This window comes from Arvicola amphibius, chromosome 10 (assembly GCF_903992535.2).
Source record: "Arvicola amphibius chromosome 10, mArvAmp1.2, whole genome shotgun sequence".
NCBI lineage: Eukaryota > Metazoa > Chordata > Mammalia > Rodentia > Cricetidae > Arvicola > Arvicola amphibius.
This window is the reverse complement of record NC_052056.1, coordinates 66,410,027-66,434,614: the sequence shown is the minus strand read 5'-3', so window position 1 is coordinate 66,434,614 and position 24,588 is coordinate 66,410,027. Positions and strand designations below refer to the sequence as shown.

General features: G+C 38.9%; 1 protein-coding gene and 1 long non-coding RNA gene across 2 annotated transcripts; both read right to left on the bottom strand.

Moving 5' to 3' along the window:
• Window positions 1-1,199: 1,199 nt before the first annotated feature.
• Window positions 1,200-14,407, bottom strand: Uts2b (urotensin 2B). The gene is made up of 6 exons (XM_038345683.1): window positions 14,358-14,407; window positions 11,681-11,901; window positions 8,063-8,161; window positions 7,364-7,401; window positions 5,747-5,852; window positions 1,200-1,584 (listed from the first exon to the last, which is right to left on the bottom strand). The coding sequence occupies exons 2-6, from the start codon at window positions 11,778-11,780 to the stop codon at window positions 1,559-1,561; spliced, it is 369 nt and encodes a 122-aa protein (XP_038201611.1). The 5' UTR covers window positions 11,781-11,901; window positions 14,358-14,407; the 3' UTR covers window positions 1,200-1,558.
• A 217-nt stretch (window positions 14,408-14,624) lies between these two features.
• Window positions 14,625-21,370, bottom strand: LOC119825068. The gene is made up of 2 exons (XR_005287165.1): window positions 21,007-21,370; window positions 14,625-14,988 (listed from the first exon to the last, which is right to left on the bottom strand). It is a non-coding gene; the product is annotated as an uncharacterized LOC119825068 (long non-coding RNA).
• Window positions 21,371-24,588: the final 3,218 nt, after the last annotated feature.

The following is a 24,588-nucleotide window of genomic DNA, read 5'->3' as shown; positions in this document are numbered from 1 at the left end:
TTGGTCTACTTTCCTTCCATCAGGGGAGAGGTTTTGCTTTTATACTTGTTTCTTTGATTACTTATAATAAAATACCAGCCCACTGTCTTTGCCTAGTGGGCTATAAGCCACCTACCTTACTGGACTCTCACGGGCTTTGCCCACAGACCACAAGCACACTGACTTTTTTCCTTTTTTCAAGACTGTCAAGTCCTTCCTACTTTGGCCTTTGTAGTGCTAGTTTCCCTTTCTCCAGCACCTTGAGGGATTGCTTCTTTTCTTCAACCACTTGCTGACCTTCCCAGCACTGAAGGTCAGCCTAAATATCACCTTTTCAAAGAATCTCTGAGATAGATCTTGCTATACACTGAGCTGAGTTCTCAATCCTACCCCTAATCATAATTGCCTTTGTCGTTGAAAGACCTCATTTGGGTCTCTGTTTATTCCATGTCACCCCACTAGGCTTTTAGTCGTCTTCATTATTCAGGTAGTCTCAGCTTTATCAAAGGAATTTATTCTTTTTTATGAAATGCTAGCTTAATAAATACTATCATCCTCTTTTATGAAATACTTTTATCATTCATCACTGTGCATTAGTACATAGATAAAAATGCACTTCTCAGTAGTATAAAACAAATGGATGTATGTGGGCCACGTAATAGTGCAGTCATATTCCTTAATTCGAAAGTTATTTTGGGCATGCTTCTGTGTCAGAGCAGTTGTCAGGCAAAATTAAGCCTAAGCTCTGAGGCCGGAATTAATTAAACAGTCTTGTTCAGCTATAAGAAAAAAAAATGGAGCTGTGGGAAATTAAAACCTAACAAGGAAAGCCAATGCATTCTGGGTTTTATTTCAGAGCACAGAGTCCCACCTGTTCTAGGCATGCAGAGGGTGTTAAAGAGTCCTTGATGCTCTGGAGGAAGCAAATTCATAACTAAGATCCCCAAAGCAAGTCGTTTCATCAACATTTTCTTCACATACTCTTTCTGAGAGAACTAGCATCACTTTCTTCGTGGTTAGGCAAACTGTGCATCTCTGTTCCTTAGTGATGTATTCATCCCTAGTACTCACGATGGCAATGGTCCCAATGAAGCCAAAGAAAACCCAGTCATAGAAATGAGGAAGAAGAATATTGCATATTTTCCATGTGAATTGAGACTACATCATTTATTTTAACTCTCTCGGATGCTTTTCAAAATATTTTTTTATTGACAGCCAACAATAAAGCATTATGGAGAAGGAGAGAGAGAGAGAGAGAGAGAGAGAGAGAGAGAGAGAGAGATAGAGAGAGAGAGAGAGAGAGAGAGAATAGACTTCGAGGATGCTTACAACAAATCAAACACTCAGTTTCGGCTTTAAAGCCATTTTGATGGTCAGTTCCATTGAAGAGGGCAGCCAGTGTCATTCTTTACCGCATGAGCATTAAGCAAACCACAACCAAGATGGGGCAGGTGAGAAAGTGAGGACAGAATGTGCAGAATAAGAGCCAGTTTCTTAAGGCCGGAAACAGCGGCGAACTTGAAGCAAGAGAATATTCATCTTCCTAGGTGCTCTTTCCTTTTGTATATCCAGAGAAGACTCAGACACAGTATTTCCAAAAACAAGCTAAAAAGGAAAGCAAAGCAAGTTATTAGAAAGATTTTTTAAATCTTCCTTGAAAAAAATAGTCTATGGGCTCGCAAAAGAGACAAAGATCATTTTAAAAAAAAATATGTTCTATATGGTAGCCACTAGCTCTATGTGGGCTTAAAATTAAGTGAGTTAATAATTCATGTTCTTCATTATCCTAGCCACATGCCACATTCGCAGTACCACCCCGAGGTTAGTGACTGCCAGAATGGATAGTATAAACTAGACAGTGGTCCTGCTGTGCAAATTCTAAGGGTCACCAATCTTCTGCATTACAAAGCACGTAATACAATCCGAGGAGCACAGAGGCTGACCTAGGAGGCACACACCTCCATTTCACATTTTGTGTAACTGAAACGCTCAGGAAGAAGTCATATAAGTGAAAGGTGGGACTGAATGATCCTTTGTTGATCGAGGGAAGCAAAGGGGAGCTTAAGTTCACCTTGCAAGTCATCAAATGATATTTAGGGGAATTATTCTTCATTCTGTTAATTGAGGAAAGAAAAGGGAAGCTTAACAATCACCTTGCAAGCCACCAAATGATATTTAAATAAATTATTCTTCATCACATTGAGCCTTAATATTCTGATCACGTTACACTACTTCACACAAATAAAAACCAAATTTGGCAGCATTTCATCAATGAGTCATTTTTATTTCTTCAGTAGGTAGAGCCGTAATTCTCCTTCTGAAAAATTGCACTCAGCTCCCGTGAAGGCAGGAGTTTATTTTCAGATCTGAGCTGAGAACATGGCCCTTTAATCCAGGCTTCCTTTAATAGTGTGTTATGGAAAGTCATCATCATGCAGTTTGTTCCTCCAGATATCTTTGGATATCTCCATCTGGCACAAAAATAATAGCTGACCCGGAGCCAAGGTTTAAATCCTATAGCAGTACAGTTAAGTTTGCCGGGAAATATAGTTTGGAGAATATTTTCGGCCAGGTTGAAAGGACTACCATGCACAGTACTGTTGATAGAGTCAATTCTCCCGTGCATGCAACTCATCCATCAGTTTCATAAAGTGAAATTCCAGCCAGCTTCACAGCTGCTGACTCTTGATGTCTGTCTAACTCACACTTGTGTTCAGTATGGAGCAACTATGCTTAGAGCAGCTGTGTAAGGGCTATAGACTAAATTTGTAAGGAAAACTATTCTAGTCGATGAAAATTTCTTACCGCCTTAAGCTGGATGTGGGGGTCCATTTCACCTTTATGCATGGCTGCTCACACTCATTACTTCTTAGATGCGCCAGTAGTACTGACTTCAATGAAGCATGTGTGTCGTTTCGTGAGCATGAGACATTGTCTCAAAACATATGATTGTGTCTGAGGAAACACAACTGAGACTGTCCTCCAGTCTCTATACAAACTGACGCTTGTATTCACGTGCACTCACATACATATATACACTTATGAACACATACACACATACAAGACCTGTCTGTTGTCTGTGGTTCCAATTGTTTTACCAGGCCCCTTTTAATAAGAAGTTGGCCCCCTATTGAGGATCTTTGCTTCTGGACTCACAGGTAGGTGTTGACTCTTATTTTCCTGGAGCTATCTCAGTTCAGTTGCCCTGAAGTTTCTTGAGATGTGCTTGAACTTGGCTTCTATGAATTTTGTTTTACACTGTTTCCTTGGTTAGTGTCTGCTTCTACCCAAACTTTTTTACTGATTCTCTCTCAGTTTCACACTTCTGCTCTTTATCTGACCTGAGTTTCAGTCCTGAGATAGCTTCCCTCTATATGAAGCATCACTCCATGAATGGTCTCAGCAAAATGACAGATGTGAATTTGTTGATAAATGTCAAATTTACACATCCCATTTGAGCTGCTTTCCTAATTTCAAAATCATCTATTTGCTAAAGTCACTACCAGCACAACTTTGCTACGCATGATGTAATAAGGTTAAAATACTAGTGGGAGAGACAAGGTTCTCCAACAATTTCTTATGCCTTTTGATATTGTCAGTGGTCCCTAGCCCCATTCCATTAGAATGAGGATCTCACTCAGTAAGTTCTAGAAGGGAAAGGCCTGTTGCTCTCCTTTAGCCTTTTCCTATCTTGCTGTGAGGACACCGAACACAGTGCCCCACATAACGTATTGACAAAACCAACTGCCTGGATACCAACTCGGCTGCTTTTTCCAACGTTTTAAATAATCATTTCTGTTCCTTTGTTTTGGCATAAGTTTTGATTTACAGGAAAGTTTGAAATTAGTACTGAGAAACCATGGATATCCCATAAAGCAAATTTCTCATCCCAGTCAGAATAGGTATCATCAAGGAAACAAAAAGAGCAACATGTCTGAGATTACATACAAAATAATCAAAATGAGCATGCTATAGAGATGCCTATACACCCATGTTTATTACTGCAATAGTCACGATAGCCAAATTATGGAATCGCTGAAGTCTTCACTACATGGACACACACACTCACACACTCACACGCACACACTCACACACTCACACATGCACACACTCACACACTCACATTTGGAGAGAAGTGAGGGGAGGAGTAAGCAGAGAAAGAGTGCAGAATTGCACTTAGCCAAAAATAAAGAAATTCTAAAATTTCCACTTAACTGGATGAACACTGAGGTTATTGTTTTAAGTAAAATAAACCCATTTTAAAATGGCATTAAGTAAGAGCTGGGATAAAAATTTCATGAGGGAAAGTTAAACTAAGAATATTAAGTTTAAGAAATATTTAAACTGCTTTCAAGAAAGTTGTTATAAGTTGCAGGTGATAAAGCAAAATAAATATTTTAAGGTAATACTTGTATAAAAAATAGTTGATAAGCTGTCTTGATTTTTTTTTTTACTTTTTTCTTTTTTAAAGCAAAAATGAAAACAAACAAACAATAAAACATCCTTGCAAAAGAAACCTTGACCGTTGAGATGAAAACCATCTCCGGTAGTTTAAGACAAAATGAAACTTTTGAGTATGAAGAGAGCTGGGAAAGCTGCGTGACTCACAAGAAAGTCTTTTCCTAAGTAAGACACATGGCCACAGTTAAGAATGGAGAAGCAAAGAGTCTCGGGAAGGGTAAAACAGGAGTAATAACACAACAGATAGGAAAAGCCTAGAAACTAAGAAGTCCTAAGAAAACCCACTCTCCATTTTCAGGAAATGCCCTTATTACGTGGCCAGCAAAATTTCAGAACTACTTTCTCTGTCTCCTGTTTTTCTTTATGAAGGACATTAATTGATTGTATCTATCCTTTCCTCATTCATCTAGAAATTATTGGGTTTATGGTGGAGTGAATAAGTTCACTTTTCAGTTCAGTGTTTAGAAGAATATAAAGGAAGAATTGCTACATTGCTCCTGATGGAACATACCCGGAAAGCCAGTCATTTATACTTCGTGCCACTGTAGTGAGGGCCATACAATCATCTCAGGACCAGGATGAATATAGTTTATATATTTTTTAATGAAGATCAAAGGATCTGGTGGAATCCTAACCAGATAATATGGGGACTTCCTGATAGTCACCATCCTGACTTGTTGGTGGCAGCCTGGGACTAATCCTGCCAGTATGAGTACCAAGTGGAACTTTAGATCTGAGGCAGTTCACAACCGCAATGCCTCTCCTAGGCACCTACTCTGCCATGAACACCCTGGAAGCAGTTAAAATAGTTCTAGGTGATATAGGGGCAAGACATGAAGGTATGGAGCTACACTAAGTGTCTGAGCATTAGATAGTCTAAACTGTATCAATGAAAATTGCAAGCAAATGGTCCCCATTTCCACCCTTCTTCAACATCTCTCTTCTTCATGCTTTCTCCTCCTTAACTGATCCTAGCTTGATCAATCAGAATTAGCCCCTCGATTCCTGACAGCTGTAGAGTATTTAGACATTGCCATTTTTTTTTTTTTTTTTTTTGGTTTTTCGAGACAGGGTTTCTCTGTAGCTTTGGAGTCTGTCCTGGAACTAGCTCTTGTAGACCAGGCTGGTCTCGAACTCACAGAGATCCGCCTGCCTCTGCCTCCCGAGTGCTGGGATTAAAGGCGTGCGCCACCGCCGCCCGGCGACATTGCCATTTTTTTACTCCTCGTATGCAATCCCACAAAAATCTTTGTTGACCTACTGCTCAATACATATCCATAGTTAAATCCTTTTGTAATTTGCTTACCTCTTTTATTAGGACGGGAAGAGGATAGATTGCCGTCTACAGCATCTGTGGCGTGGGTCAGTTCAGCAGTCTTTCCCTCCATAAACTGTTCTTTCAGCTTCTTTAGCTATGAAATATTAAAGAAGAGGAAGATGATGGAACCAAAAAAAAAAAAAAAAGGAAGGAGGAAAGAAAAAAGAAAAGGCATAAGCAAAAATTAAAGAAAGATAAATGCACAAAAGCCCAAAAGACTGGCATTCAGAAGTTGTCTGGAATAAATTCATAAAAAATCAGAAAGAAACAGATTGGGGCCATTTCAATAAGAATGCCTTGATAGGCTCATATATTGGATGTTTAGGAAGAGTTGGGAGACGCTACCTTGTTGAAGGTGATGTGCTACTAGGGTTGGACTTAAGAGTTCCAAAAGCCCGTATCAGGCTCTCTCTGACCACTATTTATGGATCAGATATGAACTCTCAGCTACTCCTGCCTCAGTACCATGCTTGTCTGCCTGCTACCAAGCTTCCTGAGATGATGCTCATGGATTCACATGTTTAAACTGTAAGCAAATCTACACTTAAATACTTCCTTTTATAAGTTTTCTTGGTCATGCTATCTCTTCACAGCAATAGGACTGTGACTAATATGCACGGTATTTATAAGTCAAGTCAGCTTAGGTGTAGCCTAGGTAGCTATATTTAACTTTATGTCCCTCATATACTCTATCAATCCTCACAAATAAACTCTAGAGAATTATGTGATTGCTTGGACTTCCAGGAGTCCTTTTCCATTCTAAAAAAAAAAAAAAATGACGTATTTCAGGCCCTATAGTTTTCACCCAGCATCCACCCTAACCTTAATATTTAACAAGTTCTCCAAACACATAGCAACTACCGTCTCACTCTATCAGTGTAGGGTTGGTGTGCATATTGCATGTGCACAGGTCCTGGCTCCTCAGAAGAGAATGAGGGGCCCAGTTCTGTTTCCAAATGTCCATGATGATGGAACTGCACCAAGTTGTATTTGAAGGAGATTAGGAATTGTATAATTCAGCCATTAAAATACTCTTTATGAGATATTAAGGAGGAGAGAAAATAAAACTGATGGAGAGGGTGGGGCTCCTTGTCAAGAGGGCAGAACTTCAGTCTTCAGTCTCTGCAAACAAACTGCTAGAAGCCAAGGTACATGTTTCTTTTTTCTGTTTCTTACATGGTTAATTTTCTGAAACCACGTCACTTCTTCCAGTAGGAAGTAAAATTCCACTATTTAAAACTGTAACTTCGGAAAGCACCAACTTATATCCCCGGGTTTTACAGATGACAAGCTCAGAGAATTTTAACTATTCCAGTGTCTCATGGTTAGGTCACTAGTATCATCACAATTGCTGTAGCGTGTGTGTGTGTGTGTGTGTGTGTGTGTTTGTGTGTGTGTGTGTGATGTGTGTGTGTGTGTATGTTTTGCCTGACTATAATTTGTTCTCCGCTTGTTGTCTGTGTCTTGAAAAACTACTCTATTTTTTTCTCTAGTGGAATAGAACTTTCACATTGTAATATCAATACTTTTTGAAAAATAATGTAGCAAATATGTATCTAATAAGAGTTCTTAAAGTTGAGCATTGAATCGTTTTTGCATTCTCACCTGTTTAAGGTCTTCTGAACTGCTGGGCAGATCTAGACCTGTAAGAGACATTGTCAAGTGAAAAACATGCCATGGGTATCATTTAATTCACTTTAGGATATGCATTTATGCTCATAATGGAAGGCAATTATCTGTTTCGTGTTTCAAGACTACCCACTCATTCCTAATGGAGAACACTAAATATGTGTCTAATGTGTATAATATTGAACCACAATATCCTATAGCACAAAAAAGCACCTGTGTCCACCTATAAGCACATTATAATTCTCACATGGAATAAAATGCACGTTTAATATTTGAAATAACTCTGTGACTTGTATCATGAATGTCTAACAGTGGTCTTCACTGAAGGCTTCTGTATAGCATCTCAGCTAGTGAAGTCCTGAATGTGGGAGGAGAACTTACATACTCCCACTTTACTAACCCGGCATAATCTCTAACTGTATTCTAAATATTTGTCCTTAAACCCAACGATAAGATGAGTCCTCACTCCTCAACAAGGAAACTTCTGTTTGCCATGGGCGGAGACCACTACAGAAAACCACAACCAATCAAACTATTCCTACAAAACACTCCCACACCTAAGGCATAGGAAACTGAGGAAGAGGAGGCAGAAAGATCGCAAGAGCTAGAGGATCATAAGGGAATTTGCTGTGAGACCCTGATTTTGTTTTTAACAAGGCCTTGTTCTTGACTCACCGGTGTGGGAGGGCCTCTGGAAACCGGAGTTGTGGCTCAGCAGAGCCAGCAGTAGTTTCTCTTGAATTGTGTGTTTATTAGCTGGAAACAGCTCATGTCCTGTAATAATCAAATGTCAACGTGGTTAATGAGTCACTGAATGTGCCTCTAGGTCATTGGGATTTGCAGTCAACTCAACGCCTACATTCACCAATGTTAGAGGGTAAGGGCAGGCTATGATTCAAATGGCAGACCATTCTAGAACCTGGTAGGTGGGTGTGCACATCCTGAGAGACTGCCAGAGAGATACAGGGGTGGTGGGACTGCAGGAGAATTTTATTGTCCTTTCTATGAGTTTCTTCTTTAACCATCTGCAATGGCTTTGAACATATGAACTAAAAGTTAATTTTAAAAGAAGAGCATAACATCATTCTGTGATTCTATTTGATGTGTTACATTTAAGCGTGAGACATTCTGTGGTCTGGAGTTTCCTTTGAATTACTTGAGGAAGAGCGAGTGTCAACTTATTCAATACAGGCTTCTTTCCACTGTCCTGGATGCACCCGAAAGGTATTTAGGGCTTAGGTCTACACATGCCTCGGCATTACATATGTTTGTATTCTGGAGTATAATTGGAACAACAGACTTCATTCCAGCTGCACAATATGAGTATTCAAAAACATTGAACACATGAAGACCTTAAAAATCAAAAGTTGTTTCTTATATTCGAGTTGATTCTTAAATCCGAAACAGTCGGTCCATTTTCCCTCTTCCCTCCTCACTCACATCATTTACTTTGTGGGCAGGAAGTAGGTTAACAAGGGCTCGCTGCAGTAGCTGTGTGAGCTTAGCTGACCTCAACAGTTGAAAGTGACATTTTCTTTTGTAGCTTCAAAGAACTGTGTCAGAACTTGACTAAATTATTTCCTAATTACACACACACACACACACACACACACACAGTGAGAGTGAGAGATCTTGGGCCTGAAGTGATAGTTCAATGATTAAGAGTGCTTGCTCCTCTTGCCGAAGACCCCCCATCCAGTTCTCAGCACCCATACAAGGCGGTTTATGACCTCCTGTGGTTCCAACTCTGGGGGATCTAATGCTGAGTTCTGTATTCTACTCACAAAATGATACATTCCCTCTGTCTGTCTGTCTGTCTGTCTGTCTGTCCTTCCATCTATCTACTTATCTATCCCGATCTCATGTTTAAAGTATAACAATGATAAATATTTTTAAAAGAATACATTTTTTTTCTTGCTCCTTGAATGGGAAGCTGTGTTTTGCATTGTGTTCTGTGGATGTCAAGTAGAATGTTTTCCAAATCAAGACAAATTGATTGCCTTCGACAGTTTGTTTCCGGTGACTACACCTCTGTGATGTTTGTTCTCAGAAATCCTTTCCTGCCTAAAACAACCACCATCTACAGGAATCTCCTAAGAAAGACTTGAGGAATATTTTTTTAAAAACATCATGTCTAAAGAAATTACATGAAAGCGGGGAAAAATATAAAAACAATCACATTTCCATCTAAATCTCTATTTTTAGTTCATTAACTATAACTATAGCTTTAAAAGAAAAAAAGAAGATGTTCCTTTAACACACTTCCATGTTACTCAATGAACAATGTTAACATTGATTAAGAAAACGTCTGCATAATAAGCATCTGGATGCAGAGGTGTCTTTGCCGCAGGAAAAGATAACGTGCTCAGGCACGCGAGTGTGAGTGATAGACAAAGACAGAAAACACGGATCCATCACCACTCCGGGGCTCGGCACCAACAAATGGTTTTCTTTTGCTCACAGGAATGTGTGAAGCTTTCAAAAAACAGAAACAAGAAATTCTACCAGAAAGAACACTAGAAACTTCCCAGACGATACTATGACAAGACAGCTCCTGCATGGTCTTTGCAGCTATGTTGTCCTTTCTTCCTTTTCTAGGAAACTAGCTCCCAGTTGGGCACTTTTTAACTGAAGCATGCTTTAATATTGCCCCGTGAATAAAAGCTAGCAGCATTGAGCTACTCATTATGGATATTTAATATATATGGGTAAAATTTATTTTATTTTTGAAATATGTAGAACAGAAAATGATGCCACCTCAAATTAATCATCTTCATTTATGTTCATCCATTCTGAGATCCAGGAGGGTCTCGGAGAGAAACCTTTCCACTGTGCTGCTAGAGACACGTGTAAATCAAGTCATCTGTGGAATCTTGAGGTCAGAGGCGATGTTTATGAATCTTATCAATGTTTTAGAGTTGCATATGTATTTTTATGTTTCACAGAGGCACAAGCAGAGCTGCAATGACCAGTAACACATACGATGGCTTCAAAGCCTTCAACAGATCCCTACAGCGTTACTCACATATTTACACTATGCCAGAACCATCAGAGATTTCATTAGTTTGCCGAGACCAATAACGACCTACAAATACAGTGATTTGGATCGAAAGAACAAAGTGGGGAAACCATCAGTAGAATACAGAGTCTGCAAGACCCACCCTTGGAATTGCTTCTAGTGGTATTCACCTGCCAATAGGAAAATCTTCAAGAGAGAAGAAAGCTTCGTTGCTTTTTAAAAACACAGTAGAGGTAACAGAGGCACAATAAAGGTGAATTTTGTCCCAAAAATGAGAAAGCTGATCCCTTTTCTTCCCTTAATGTCACAGAACATTTACTGAATTCCCTCCTACTTCCAGCTGTGGGTAATAAAGTCTAGGACCTTCCTGGCCAGGGTGTAGGTTAGAGAAATGAAAAAGAAAAGTCACCAGTTTCAAGCCAGAAGGGATAATGTTTTATGAATAGTAGATTTAAGTCACTAATTTTGTTTTTTAAGTCATTACTTTTAAAATGAGAAAATTTACTAGTGTTTCAGAAGCGAACTTGTTTGTATCATAAATCAACACTAAGTGTAAGCTGACAGCCAAGTCACAGTGAACAGGCAGTTTTCATGCATTGCATGCATTGAGTAACATTTTCAGAGAAGGAAGCCCCTAAATCCACTTTCACTGGTTTTATAATGGTATATTTTTAATAGATGTCACAGTTATACTGTTTCCTTAATGTGCATACTATGAACTTAGTGACCCAGACAAACTCAAGTCAATATCTAACCTGAGTGTTGCGCCCACCCCAGGCATTCCCCACCTCTCCTCTCTGCAAGAACATTTTTACCTTCTACTTTCTCCAAGGAGCACCTTTCGTGAGCATCCAGCTAATAATCTCACATGAGAGAAGTCTTCTCCTTTCTCCAGGGCACTTCTGGAATGGGACTGACTCAACAGCTTTTTACACATTCCAAATCTCTGACCATATAGTACAAATTAAAATAAATGCCTGTGACTAGAAATTGTGTGTGTGTGTGTGTGTGTGTGTGTGTGTGTGTGTGTGTGTGTGTGTGTGTCTGTCGTTAATTTAGTATGACACCAGGCAAAGTTGACACAATTTGCCAGAGAAGAAAAGCTTCACAGAGTGTGTTCAGTTCAGAACAGCAGCTACTTAAGGAGGGTGCTGTGATTAACTTATATTACTGCTTTAAAGAGTTATTTCAGCATGGCAGAAAAGTAAATGAAATAAATACAAAGATGAGGATCACTCACCAACCTGTAGGGCTTTATATTTGTGCTCCCATACCTGCGGTCAGAGGTTGCCGTCCATGCGCAGATTTTAAAAGGTTCATCACAGACAGCAAAGCCAGGAGTCCAAAGCAGAGAGAGGTTGAGAAGACCTTCATGTTAAAAATCTTTTGTCCTAACAGAGAAACCCAATTTTCAAGTCAAGGCAGATACCTTAATGGCTGTCGATTGTAGCAGAGCCTGCCTGCAAAAGGCGAGTGTGATCCAAGCATGAGTATCCTACATAAGGAAGAAATTTATAAAATGAAATGCATCCTGTCACCGTGATTCACTGCCTGGAGAAGTGACAGACTGGCCCCATGGTCAATGGGAGGAAAAAACAGATCGATACATCTTGTACCTGCCCATTTCACTAAATGCAGGCATTCTTATGTATGATCATGCAATCAAACACATGCACAAGCCCAAAGCAGTTACCAGGGAAACAGAAGGAGTATGGAGAGTTTTCATAAACTTTTGTTTATTTTCCTTATTGTTGCATTAATTATCCTGAGATGCTAAGCTTGAGAACATAAAAAGCAGGTAAAAGTGGGACCAATTAGACTAATTTAGAGCCAACTGATCATATTCTTAATAGCAGCATAACCACCATCACATTTTTAACCAGCTCAAAGGATGAAAGCTGGAAAGAGCTCAGGTTTGGGATGCATTGCTGCACTAGAGAAGGATGGTTTCGTTCTGCTATGAGCAGCACTTTCTTAAATCAAGGCTCAATTTAATTAATTCAAAGCTGGCAAACGTCCCATCACTTACTCTCTTTAATAGTCGCCTTAATTGAGGTGGTTTCAATTTAAGTCAGAGTATTTCAATATATCCAGAATTCCAATTTAATGGCTCTAGGAGTGCTGTGACGACCTCTAGTTTTGGCATTTGCTTCTCCTAAGAGAACACAACACACACAGCCGATACTGTTCCAAGTGGACACAGTGGACTCAAATGGGGCAAATACCAACACTTTTGTTATCCACCAATATTTTTGCTATCCGGTTCCTTTGATATTTTCCTGAATGGGCTAAACTGCCCATTTTAATATCCAGGCAAGTTCTTTCATGGGCTGATTTTCCAGTCATCATTTTTGAACCCGCCCCATATTCTTTGTCCTGGAGCTTTGCTGACTGGTGTTCTTTGTTTTCTGACTATTTTCCCTGCTCATTACAGAAGCCTCTGACCAATGCCACCCACTCCAAGACTTTAGAGTCTTTGCTCATTCATTTTACTTTGAGTTATGATATTTGTCTTTTCCTCTGGACTGTATACATCACAACCCATAGTCCCTTCCTCTGTTACTACCGCTGCGTGTTTGTGTGTCTCCCTCCACTTCTAAACTGGGAAGATTTCCAGAGACATCCTATATATTTCTGCCCCTTTAAATCATTTCAGTCATTTGAGGAGGAAATGAATGAGAGCACGCTGGTTGTGTGAATAAGTAACTGCATTTCCAGGTAAAAGGGTTGAAAGAACAACTGTGATTCTTCTTTGTTTATTGTTAAGGCTCAAAGTTTAAGAACAATCATTGTTTGAAGTATGATCCTACTACCTTATCATACCACTGTGTTTCAAAATTGTCATTCAATAAACCTCATGTCTGAAGTCTATTTTAAAAGTTATGGAAAGAAGAAAAATATTTATCAGGACAAATGTTAAAACACAGTAAATTATAAGATAGAAAATAAACTCTCAAAAAATAAACTAATAATTAAAAATGAAAACTTCTGAGTAACTATTACAATGAAGTCATAAAGTTAAATGTAAATGGTTTTTAAATATATCTTAAAGATATTTATATTACTTGCATTTATATTTGAAAGTATTTAAACTTACATTTATATTTTAATATAATGTAAGTAAATCTTATATTTAAGTATAAAAAAGATTTTATTCTAAGCTTTAGTGTAAAATTCACCAGGAATCTCAATCCAGAAGATATTTTCATTAATTTCCTTTGTTGCTGTTACCTGTGTGTGTGTGTGTGTGTGTATATATATATATATGGGTGTGTGTGTGTGTGTCTATGTGTGTGTATATATGTATGTGTATGTGTGTGTGTGTGTTGTTGTTGTTGTTGTTGTTGAAGAGCAAACCCAGGGCTAAGTAGCTAAACGCTCTCCCATTGAAATACTCTACAGCCTGTAAGTACGATCTTCAAAGTTGCAAGCTAATTTTGACTATGGTGATTCACTTCTAAACAAATGAGTTTTCTTCAGTTTTTTGTCACACAAATATTTGATTTAGTAATCTTAATGCAAACTCAACAAATCTTTTCTCCTGTCATATTTACTTGATATTGACAAAGCAAAGAAAAAAATCATTTTCAAGCTGCATTTCATAGAAAGGGAAACACTTCCCTAGATGTGTGAAGCCCAAGTAGGCTCATGACCATCAGATACACTTTACAACAAACCATAAATGGAATTCATAACGATGAAAGGAAAGCACATGGAAAGATTGGGGTGAAAGTATGAAGCTCTTTATGAAAAAGAAACCATTCCTGGATGTAGCATTGTTGATGAGGTTTCTGTCCTGCCTGGTTCCTTCAGTCATTAAGTCCCAAAGAAATCACACAGAGGTCTGCATTAGTTATAAACTGATTGAACTAGTAGTTCAGACTTTTTATTAACTCTTATAACTTATATTACCCCATTATTTTTGCCTGTGTTAGCCATGTAACTCAGTACCTTATTCAGCAAGGCAGTCACATCTTGCCTCTTCGGTGGCTGGGTTATGACTGCAGACTGCAGAATCCTTTTCCCAGAATTCACCTGTTCTCATTGCCTCACCTCTACTTCCTGAATGGTTGCCCTGCCTATACTTCCTGTCTAGCTATAGGCCAATCAACATTTTATTAAACAACTACAAGAAACAAATGTTTACAGTGTAAAACCATTGTCCCACGGCAATCCCCCCCATGCACACTTTTTTTAAAAGAACAAGAACTCTGAATCTAATATCCTTTGTTTAGCTTTTTTCCTAACCATTATCCATAACAACATGTAACCAACATTTTAAACAAAGAAAAATATCCATAGTCCATTTTTTTGGAATCTGGTCATAGTTTCCTAGACTAGTTCCTGCAGAATTGGGATGCAGATAATCTTATGGGGACCTAAAGAAAATTTATAATTATGATCAAGTCATGACTGGAGTATCCTGCAAGTCTTGATCATTTCAGCCAGTAGTCTTGAAGTTGTTCTTGATGTAGAACTCAGACATCTGGGTCATCTGCTCCTATCAGAGATTTCTAAAGAGGTCTTTCTTGATCAAACATTATTTTTCTTAGCACAGAATAAACCGATAGCCTCTCATTTCCTGTGGAAACAAAAGCAAAATCCAACATGGTGGACTAAATCCATGTAAAACCTGAGAGGGCTTAAAAAGGAATTCTACACACACACACAAAATGCAGAGTTTAACACAGCTTCTTGCTATTTTCTGGCAGCGTGCTACAGCTCCAATAAGAGAGGTTTTCCTGATTCAGCCATAGCAGAAAAAATGCAGTGTAGTTTTAAAATGTGGCTTCCTGGACTGTGCTGCCAGCACAAACTCGGGATATGGAGCATTTAAATGGCATTTGTGGACCCAGGTGTTTGTGTGCCCACTCGGGGTTGGGAGGAAAGTAGCTGAGACCATGCCCATGGCTCAGTGCTCCCTCCCTGGGCAGGTGGCGTAATCAGGCCTACTAGACTTGCACAAGCAGGAGAGTATGGTGGATTCCCACCACCATACACAGGGCTAATTTCAGGCTGTGCAGTGCTCTGCAAGGCAGAATTAGCTATTGTCAGATAAAAAGGGTTTATGTGCTGCATGCTCATTCTCAGAGTTAAAGTGCTGAGTGCAGCTCTTACCTGGAGACCCTAAAGCCTCCACCATTTTAATAAAAGTGGAGAGAGGTGGAGCCAGCATACAGAGCAGCAACACCCAAGCTTCTTACCATTTTAAAAGCTCTTCAAGACAGTAAAGAATTACAGATATGCAATAAAGACAAATCCAGATTTTTTTAAAAAGACCTCTAAATGGGTCACAGTGTTGGATAAATGTATGTAGGCTTGGGAGAGAGAAGAAAAAGAATATAGAGAATCATAAAAGGAAGTTAATGGTTTTAAAAAAGGGTAAAGTCTTTAAAGTGACAGAGTACAGAAGTAATGGAGTAAAAATAAATAAGCCACGGAAAGATGGAATATACACAGAGAGTGTGGATTATGTATGTTATTGTGTCTTATTTGAATTTTTTGACTGTGAAGGAGCTAAGTACAGAGAGACATTTCATTGTATGAACTGCTGTTCTAAACCAGCATGTATATTATAAAGGTATCATGACTTCCAAATTTGGGTCTAAGGATATGTTACATTGGAAAAGAGGTTCTTCTCTTGTTCCCTCAGTGTATGAGAACCTGTGGATTGTTTCTAGACTGATATAGTATGATGGAACAAGAACCCCTGAAAGGTTGCCATGAACACCCTCAAAAAATTATTTCACCCAACTGCTGACTGAGATGAACTTAGCACACAGAATACACCATGAAAGACTTGATTAACAGTGCCCCCAAATAGCAGGAAGAAGTTTGGACAAAATTACCTCATATTCCCAAATATCGTTTATAAGTGCTTCTTTACATTTAAAGGGGGATGTGCTATAGAGATTTGCATTGGTGTGGATCTTGGTTTATTGATGAAATTTTAAGGTTAATCTTGCTATATTATATTTCTTCTCTTGATTAAAGTATTGTGATTGTGTAGTTCATTTAAAAGAGGTAATGTATAATGTAATATAGATTAATAATCATCTATAATAGTCAAGTTTGTAGTCATGTTTGTTGGATTTTCTAGATGTATAGAGATATATTTCACCTAGATAGGTATTCTTCAAATCTTTCAGAGACCTTCAGAATATGGCATTTAAAATGTTTAAGAACTTAGGACTTTTCATGAGAGTAAGTCACATTTGCTCCTGGCAGCACAAGCTACTTCAAGAGGAAGATGGGTATTAAAGAGGCTCCTTATGGAGTTGGTTAGCCATTTGAACAGGAAACTGCTCTTGCTTGGACTGCTGAACTGGACATGCAGGATCCAGAAAGAAATGACTGCTGAACTTGCCTAAAGGTAAGAAGATCCTTTGGGGTTCCTGATTCATGAAAGAGTCTGTGAGACATTCTGCAAAATACAGAAAAAAAGAGAATGGAAAACTGCTAATATAGGCAGAACTGTCTTTGAAATTTCCTGCTTCGTGGAAAAGTCTGCTAGATACTATGGGCCTGTAGGCTGAAGATGGATGCCCCAAAATTACAGAAGAACTTTGGGTGACTGTCCAGGCGGTGAGATGTCTCTGTCAATTCTAAAGTTTTGGAAGTTGCTTACAATGTACTTCCTGTTTACTTAGGTAATATATCCTTCTGGAGTCTTTGATGGACTTGAAGAATAGATAGATAGTTATAGTTTTCCTTAGTTATAATAAAAGATAAAGTAAATAGAAATATTATAACTGTATTTTTGCTTGATAACTGTTTTGTTATATGTAATTTTACTATGTTAAAGTTAAAACCTTCCTTTTTATTTAAACAGGAAAGGGGAGGTGATGTGGGAGTCCCCTCTATGTGCTGTGATTACCATTAATGAATAAAGAACCTGCCTTGGCCTGTTGATAGGGCAGAACTTAGGTAGGTGGGGAGGACTAGACTGAATGCTGGGAGGAAGAAGGGCAGAGGCAGAGAGACGCTATGGAGCTGCCAGAGTCAGACATAACAAATCTTTGCCTGTAAGCCACTGCCACTTGGCAATACACAGATTAATAGAAATGGGTTAAATTAATATAAGAGTTAGCCAATAAGAAGCTAGAGCTAATGTGCCAAGCAATGTTTTTCATTGATTTTTATTGAGCTCTATGTTTTTCTCTGCTCTCCTCCCTGCTTCTCCCCTCCCCTTCAACCCTCTTCCATGGTCCCCTTGCTCCCAATTTACTCAGGAGATCTTGTCGTCTTCTTCTACTACCCCTGTAAATTAGATCTATCTATGTCTCTCTTAGGGTCCCCATTGTTGTCTGGGTTATCTGGGATTATGATTTGTGTGCTGGTTTTCTTTGCTTTATGTCTAAAAATCACTTATGAGTGAGTATATGTGATAATTATCTTTTTGGTTCTGGGTTATCTCATTTGCCAAAATTAAATCAAGACCAGATAAGCATATTAAACCGACCTATAACTGCTGAAGAAATAGAAAAAGTCATCAAAAGTCTCCCAACTAAAAAAAGTCCAGGACCAGATGGTTTCAGCTCAGAATTCTACAAGATTTTCAAAGAAGAACTAATACTAATATTCCTCAAATTATTCCACACAATAGAAACAGAAAGAACACTGCCAAATTCTTTTTATGAGGCTACAATTACCCTGATAATCAAACCACAGAAAGACATTACTAAGAAAGAGAATTACAGACCAGTCTCACTCATGAACATAGATGCAAAAATACTAAATAAAATACTGACAAATTGAATCCAAGCAGATGTTTTAATTAATACATTTTCAGTATGATTATTTTGGTTCTGCGTGGCCAGGACGACAAGCAGCCTCCTCCTACATAGCATGTCAATCCCTCAACTTTTAATACACAGATACCGAAACAAAACCTTTTGAGATAATAATTATCACCACAGTTTGTCAGAAAAGACACTACTTAAAAACATTTAAAGTGGTATATAAAATCTATAACACATGATTGAGCGTGGTGGTACACACCTTTACTCCCAACACTCAGCAGGCACAGGTAGGGCGTTCCCTGTGAGTTTGTTCCAGTCTGGCCTTGTCCACACACCAAGTTCCAGATGGACCAGGGCTCCATAGAGATAGAGAGAGCCTGTTTCAAAGGGCATGTGTAGTGAATGTGGGGTTGTATTTCAAAGTTAAATTCTTATCTTTTTAAAATAGCCTTTAATAACTGTAAGATGCTGCAAGTAGCATACTAAGTCTCTATACTAAGTCATACTAAGTCTCTATAGCACATATACAAAAATTTAAAAGCTAAAGACTCACAGCATACCACGAGTGAAAATGTTCTACTCACAGAGAAGACAAGAGAAGAAAGAAATAAAAGAAGTTACAGCACAATTAAGATGATGATAGTACAGGGCAAGAAACCAATCATTTACAGTAGCACCCCAAATTAAAATGCTAGAGTAATCTTAACTGATGAGGCAAAAGACCTGTGTGTGCAAAACCATAAGATGTTCATTAAAGTTAATGAAGAAGATCTATGAGCTCATGGTTTGGAAGTGCTATTTAAATGGCCATACTCCCTAAAGCAATATACAGATGATTCAGTATAGGCCTTCAAAACTCCACTGACATGTTCCCTATAAATAGTAAGCAAACAAACAACCATATTGAATAAAACAGAGTTGGATGTGCAGCTCATTAGGAGAGAGCTTGCCTGGCATGTGGACTTGGACTTAAAGGGGACACACACACACACACACACACACACACACAAACACTCAAGAAGGGGACAGGAAGGAGGGAAAGAAGGGAGGGAGGGACAGGGAAAGGAAGGAAGGAAGGAAGGAAGGAAAGAAGGAAGGAAGGAAAATTGGATGGAAATTCAAAGCTCACCAAATAAACAAAGAGGTCCTGAGCATAAAGGACAAAGGAGGTATAAAATTATCTGTTCCAGAAAACTGCAAAATCGGATTAAAATAAACAGCCTGGGGCCATGGATAGCTCAACAGGCTGGGGTGCTGTCAAGTATGTTGATGGAAACATGAGATAGGTAGATAAGAACAAAGCAGAAAAATCTGTAACATAGGTCTCTGGTGTTACATAATGATTTTTTAGTCTCATTTTGGGTAGATACTAATGGTATGTAAGAGCATTTCAAAACAATTTATTTACCTATTAGTCACAAGGGAGTTGGTGGATGCATGGCTACTATAAGGGATCCCCTTTCCAATATAGGTGTCTTCGCAGTCACACGCTCTAGTCACCCTGCCAGAATACCCAGTGCCATGGCGAATAGAAACGTTGAGAAAGGGCTTCCTCGGTCACTCCACCTTTTCACTGTTCTTGCTTGTTTCTTTTGTTGCTTCCTTGTAGGGGTCATTTTCATATTGAAAAAGTTCCATTCATTTCCTACTTTTATGTATTCACTATGAAAGGACATCAGACTTTTATAGATTCTTTTCTTCCATATATTAAGGTATCTTGAAACAAAGTACCTCTTTATTCTATTCATAATATATATAGTCTCTGAATGTTTTCTACTTAGCATACCTTAGTCATGGTCATGGTGTATGGTCTTTTTTTGTGTATGTTTGCCGGGTTCAATTTGTTGACATTTTATGGAGAATTCCTACAGTTTCTTATTAATTCACTCTCCATTTGGGTTGTCAGGTTAATTCTGGCCTCGTACAACAGAGGTTCTCCCCTCTTCTGTGTTTGTAGAAGCTTGTGACATTGAGGTCAAGTTGTCTGCCCACAGTCCTGCACCCACACACTCTTCTATGTCATCCTATTGCTCGTGATTGTTTCCAACTCTTTTGAAGCAGCACTTTCAAAAGCCATCCAACACTTAGCCTCTCCTTTCCCTGGATGCACTCCTAGTCCCCACTGCTGAGGTCATTTTTAACCAAGGACTACTCTCTGGTTCTCCCCCATGTTGATTGTCACCATTTCTTGGTTCCTTGTCGGGACTTAAACCCTTCCTCAGGCTTTGACTCTTTTCTCTTTTGCTATTGTCGCTCTTCAGCCTGCTCTTAGAGACAGTGATTTGGATTCCTACCACCAGCCAGTGAAAACAGAATTTATCCTTCTGTTCTTACCTCTCCTTTTAGTAACAAAATTGCATAGCCCAAGATGGTTTGCTTCCTGGGTTTCTTATCAGTTTCTCAGTGATGCCCAACCTGAACCTTGTGCTTACCTCTAAGCTGTTTCTCTTTTCATTTCATGATCCTTGCTGTGCTAAGTGGCCCTGTTTACATGCACCATTGAAAGACATTCATTTTCCCGTTCCTGCTCCTTTTCCAATGTCACAGCATCTCCACTTACACCCTCTAATTCTGTGACTCTTTCTGCTCCCTTCTGCTCTCTCTTTAGAGACAGAAGAATAGCACTTTACATTGGTACAACTAAAACACCCACATTAACATGTCTCCTCCTGCTCACAGCGCCTCCCATCCACACATTTTCAAAGGCACTGGAACAATCCTTGGGAAGTGTAAATGCTTGTCCATAATACACTTACTTAAAACCATCTATATTTTTTTATCATTTGCCAATATAAAATTGGTCCATTATAAACCAGAAGGTTCTGCATTGCAGTCTTCACCCACTTCCCTAGACTCACCATTGTCTATCTTCTTTCCACGTCACTTAACCAAAGACGCAGGCTTTCAGTTCTTCAAAATTTCCAAGCCTCATTCTGCCGCAAAAAGTTTGCACCTGGTAGGAAACCCCTTGTCTTTCTGTCTCTCTATCTCTGTTCTTTTTTCTTTCCCTCTGCATTTTAAGGTTCAGTCAAAGTGTCACTTCCTCAGTCACCTCTCTTATTGATTCCTCGGGACTAGGTTCATCACCCAGGCATAGCCTATCACTGAACCATGAGATTTCCCTGAAAAATCTCATATCCCAACTCTAAATCAAGTAGCCATATTTGGTTTGGGGTTTTCCGCAGTGCCCATGGCAACATACGTTTTTAACTGCCATCTGCATTGCCTAATTTATAACTAAGTCTGTCTAATTTATAACTAAATCTGTCTCAACAACCAGAATTGTTGGTCCCATCTGACCCCAGAGATAGGTAATAATTAAACAAATAGATTTCTGATTCTGTGTGGAGGCCCAAAAATGTGAGCGTATTTTCACTTTGTCTGAAGATCGGAGAGTTTGGAAGTTGCTCAAAATGTTTGACAAATGTAGGGACCTGTCCTGACTTAGGATGTGGTTACTTGGTTCTTTTCACATTAATTTGGCTCATCCAAGTAGATCTGTTTTATCCTGATAGACGGTCGGGATACATAAGCATATTTCTGCTCCTTCTTTTGCAATATGAGGTTATTTGTAATATAACATTACCTGGGGAATGGATGCCTTCAGGATACTTGCTCTAGAGTGGCTTCCCTGTCTAAACAACAGAATGCTAATAATTTGATGTCTCAAAGTGTTAAAAACAATTAACTGTCCAAGTTGTCCTTTGAATCATGTTAAAGAAATCTTTTGTTGCCTTCTTCCCCCTTTTGTATTGGGGTATAAAGGTGTATGAAAAATTAAATGTGGACAATATCAGTATTCATTAGAACACCCCCAGGTATTATTCTATGGTTTTTGTTTTATTGTTTTTCACACATTTTCATATTCTTTACTTATACTTCTTAACTCCCATGCCTGCCCCTACCCTGGCAAGAGGTGTTTTGTCAAGGCTGGTCCTTGACACTTCTGTTTATGTGGCACTTAAACCTTACCTGTTGGAGTGATTGAGTTCCCACTATTTCACACACAGCAAGACTATTCCAAGGAAAGTAGGATAGATGTTCTCAAAATCATGAAGATCTGAAGCATTCAAGTTCAGAGCTGAAAAAGAGAAGTGATATATACATCTGTTAACTTTCTACATGGAGGAATTATATGGCATTGAGTGAGAGAGATGGAGGATAGCTGAGTGGGACTTGAAGGTTGACATGGTATGTAAACTACAGATACAGATATCGAAAGAAGAAAGAAAGAAAGAAAGAAAGAAAGAAAGAAAGAAAGAAGGAAGGAAGGAAGGAAGGAAGGAAAGGAAGAAGAGGAGGAAGGAAAAAAGGAAGAAGAAAAGAGAAGAAGGAAAAAGAAGAAAGGAAGGACGGGAACTCCTTCCCTTCCTTTCCTCCTTCCTTTACTATTCCCAGGAAAGGAAGAATTCATTCAGACACGGCAATAAACTATAAGGGAGCTTGTTATGCTTGGAAATGATGTTGATATCTATAAGAAAGAACTCTATTAGGAATCACCACTAAAGAAGATGGTAGGCCTCCTATAGGAAAAACCTTTTCTGCTAAAAACGGTATCAAATAATGAGCCTCCCTATAACTTGTGCACCCTTCTACATCTGTGTGGCTTTTAGATGTAGACTATTGATTAATATAAAACCTTTGTCCCTTCACAGAGACTAACTCATGTGTAATATGTCTGCACTTGGCCCCTCTTCTACCTCTATTAGAATTCTGTGCTCTGGAGTCTTGTTTACTCTTCTTTAACCTTGATTTCAGCCTTTCCCTTTCTCTTACACTGATGGCAGTCTCAGACCTTGACGTCCTGTGCAGAGCAGGTAAGAGAATACTCTCAAAAGACCACCCTGTGTTCCCACAGCTCCTTTTCTAGAAAAATCCTCATCCTTTGCTCACTTTGCCTGGAAAACTGATTATCTTTAAATCCGAGGTCCAAGGTCATACTTTCCATTTTAAAAGATTGCTTGCCTTTCTCTGCTTCATCTTTTACACATTGCCTCCTGACATTACTTTGTCCACTTTTTGCATTCTCTTAGTGTTTCATCCATTTATCCAAACTCTGTCTCCCACAAAATTCTTGGTTGTGCAAAAATCAAGATGGTAACTCCTCATTTTTTCTCACTTTATACTTCTTGCAGCTTGTCATGGGGGTTAAAGGGAAAATGGATGTAACACAGTGTAACACGTATTTAACACAAAGCTTGAAACATGGCATTGATGGGTTGCTTTCTTCCCCCTGACTACTGTTCATCACTCCTTCTCTGTGAGGACTCCAGCCCTCTTTAGTGGCCAACCATGTCTAGGAATTCATATTTTCCTTAGTCAAAACCAGAGGGAGAATTTGTCTCCTTCTATCTGGAGACCCAAAAGTTTACAGGAAGTACAAAAGAGCAGCTCCAACCCAATGCTTCATACAGGACAATGATTTTATTTGATCACAAGTTGTTCATGATGCCATCTGCTCCACAGGTTCCATTTTGCCTTTGTGCCACAATGGTTTTCAAGTTTTCCTTTGAAAAACTGTCAATGATACAGATACATATAATAATAATTGAACTTATATATTGAGATGTTCAGATTAGTTTTATTAGCAAAATTGTTATTATGTGTCCACAGCACCTGTTTGAGTAACAATGCATGTGGAGGAAATTGCTGTCAGGCATGGTGGCACACACTTTTAATCCTAGCACTTAAGAGACAGAGACAGGAAAATCTCTGAAATTTAAAAGCAGCCTGGTCTACAAAATGTTTTCCATGACAGTTGGGGCTGTTATACAGAGAAACCTTGTCTAAATAAATAAATAAATAAATAAGCAACAAAAATCCTAATAAACAATCAAAGAAAAAAAGATGAGATTCAAGAAGAAATTGCCATTATTCGAATGAGATTTTTTTTTCCTCTTACAGAAACTTTTAGTTGGAGTCCATATTTATGGAGATTTTTACCTTGACGTGTATAATTTGTACTTCCTGCCTGGCTAGAACTTCTCGACTCAGCTGATCCTAAGACCACTAACTGCTGTGATGGAGTGAATTCGGATTTATGGGCACTTCAATTAGCCTTGCTGACAGGTGGGAGTGCAGAGGAATGGATTCCCTGAAAGGGAGGGGGATGTAGAAACAATCCGTTTTTCTGACTGCTGCAACTCAGGTCTTCTCAGGGTTAAATGGATTCTTCTGCAACTTTCCTTTGTCCCTTAAAAAGGACCCACATCTTATCTTTATTGAGTCTGTTTGTCTCCTCAATCTGCTGTCTCCTTTTACATGCTCCCTCTTTCCCAGCTTGTCTCAAATCAGAGCTACCAAGCTTGATTTAAAACCATCTCATACCAAGAGCACTGGTACTCTTCAAACTCTGGAAGCACAGGACCCCACAGAGCAAGACTGACCAGACCCCCAGCTGACTGGGATTGCTATACATATAGCTCTTGTCTCCCCCATCC

What these genes read in the sequence shown, in the direction of transcription:
- Uts2b (XM_038345683.1), bottom strand. Translation starts at nt 11,780, where the DNA reads ATGAAGGTCTTCTCAACCTCTCTCTGCTTTGGACTCCTGGCTTTGCTG. An exon ending in GTTCAGAAGACCTTAAACAG is followed by an intron (nt 5,853 to 7,363) that starts GTGAGAATGCAA and finishes AATATTTCATAG; the next exon opens with CTAAAGAAGCTGAAAGAACA. An exon ending in TTCCCGTCCTAATAAAAGAG is followed by an intron (nt 1,585 to 5,746) that starts GTAAGCAAATTA and finishes TTTCCTTTTTAG; the next exon opens with CTTGTTTTTGGAAATACTGT.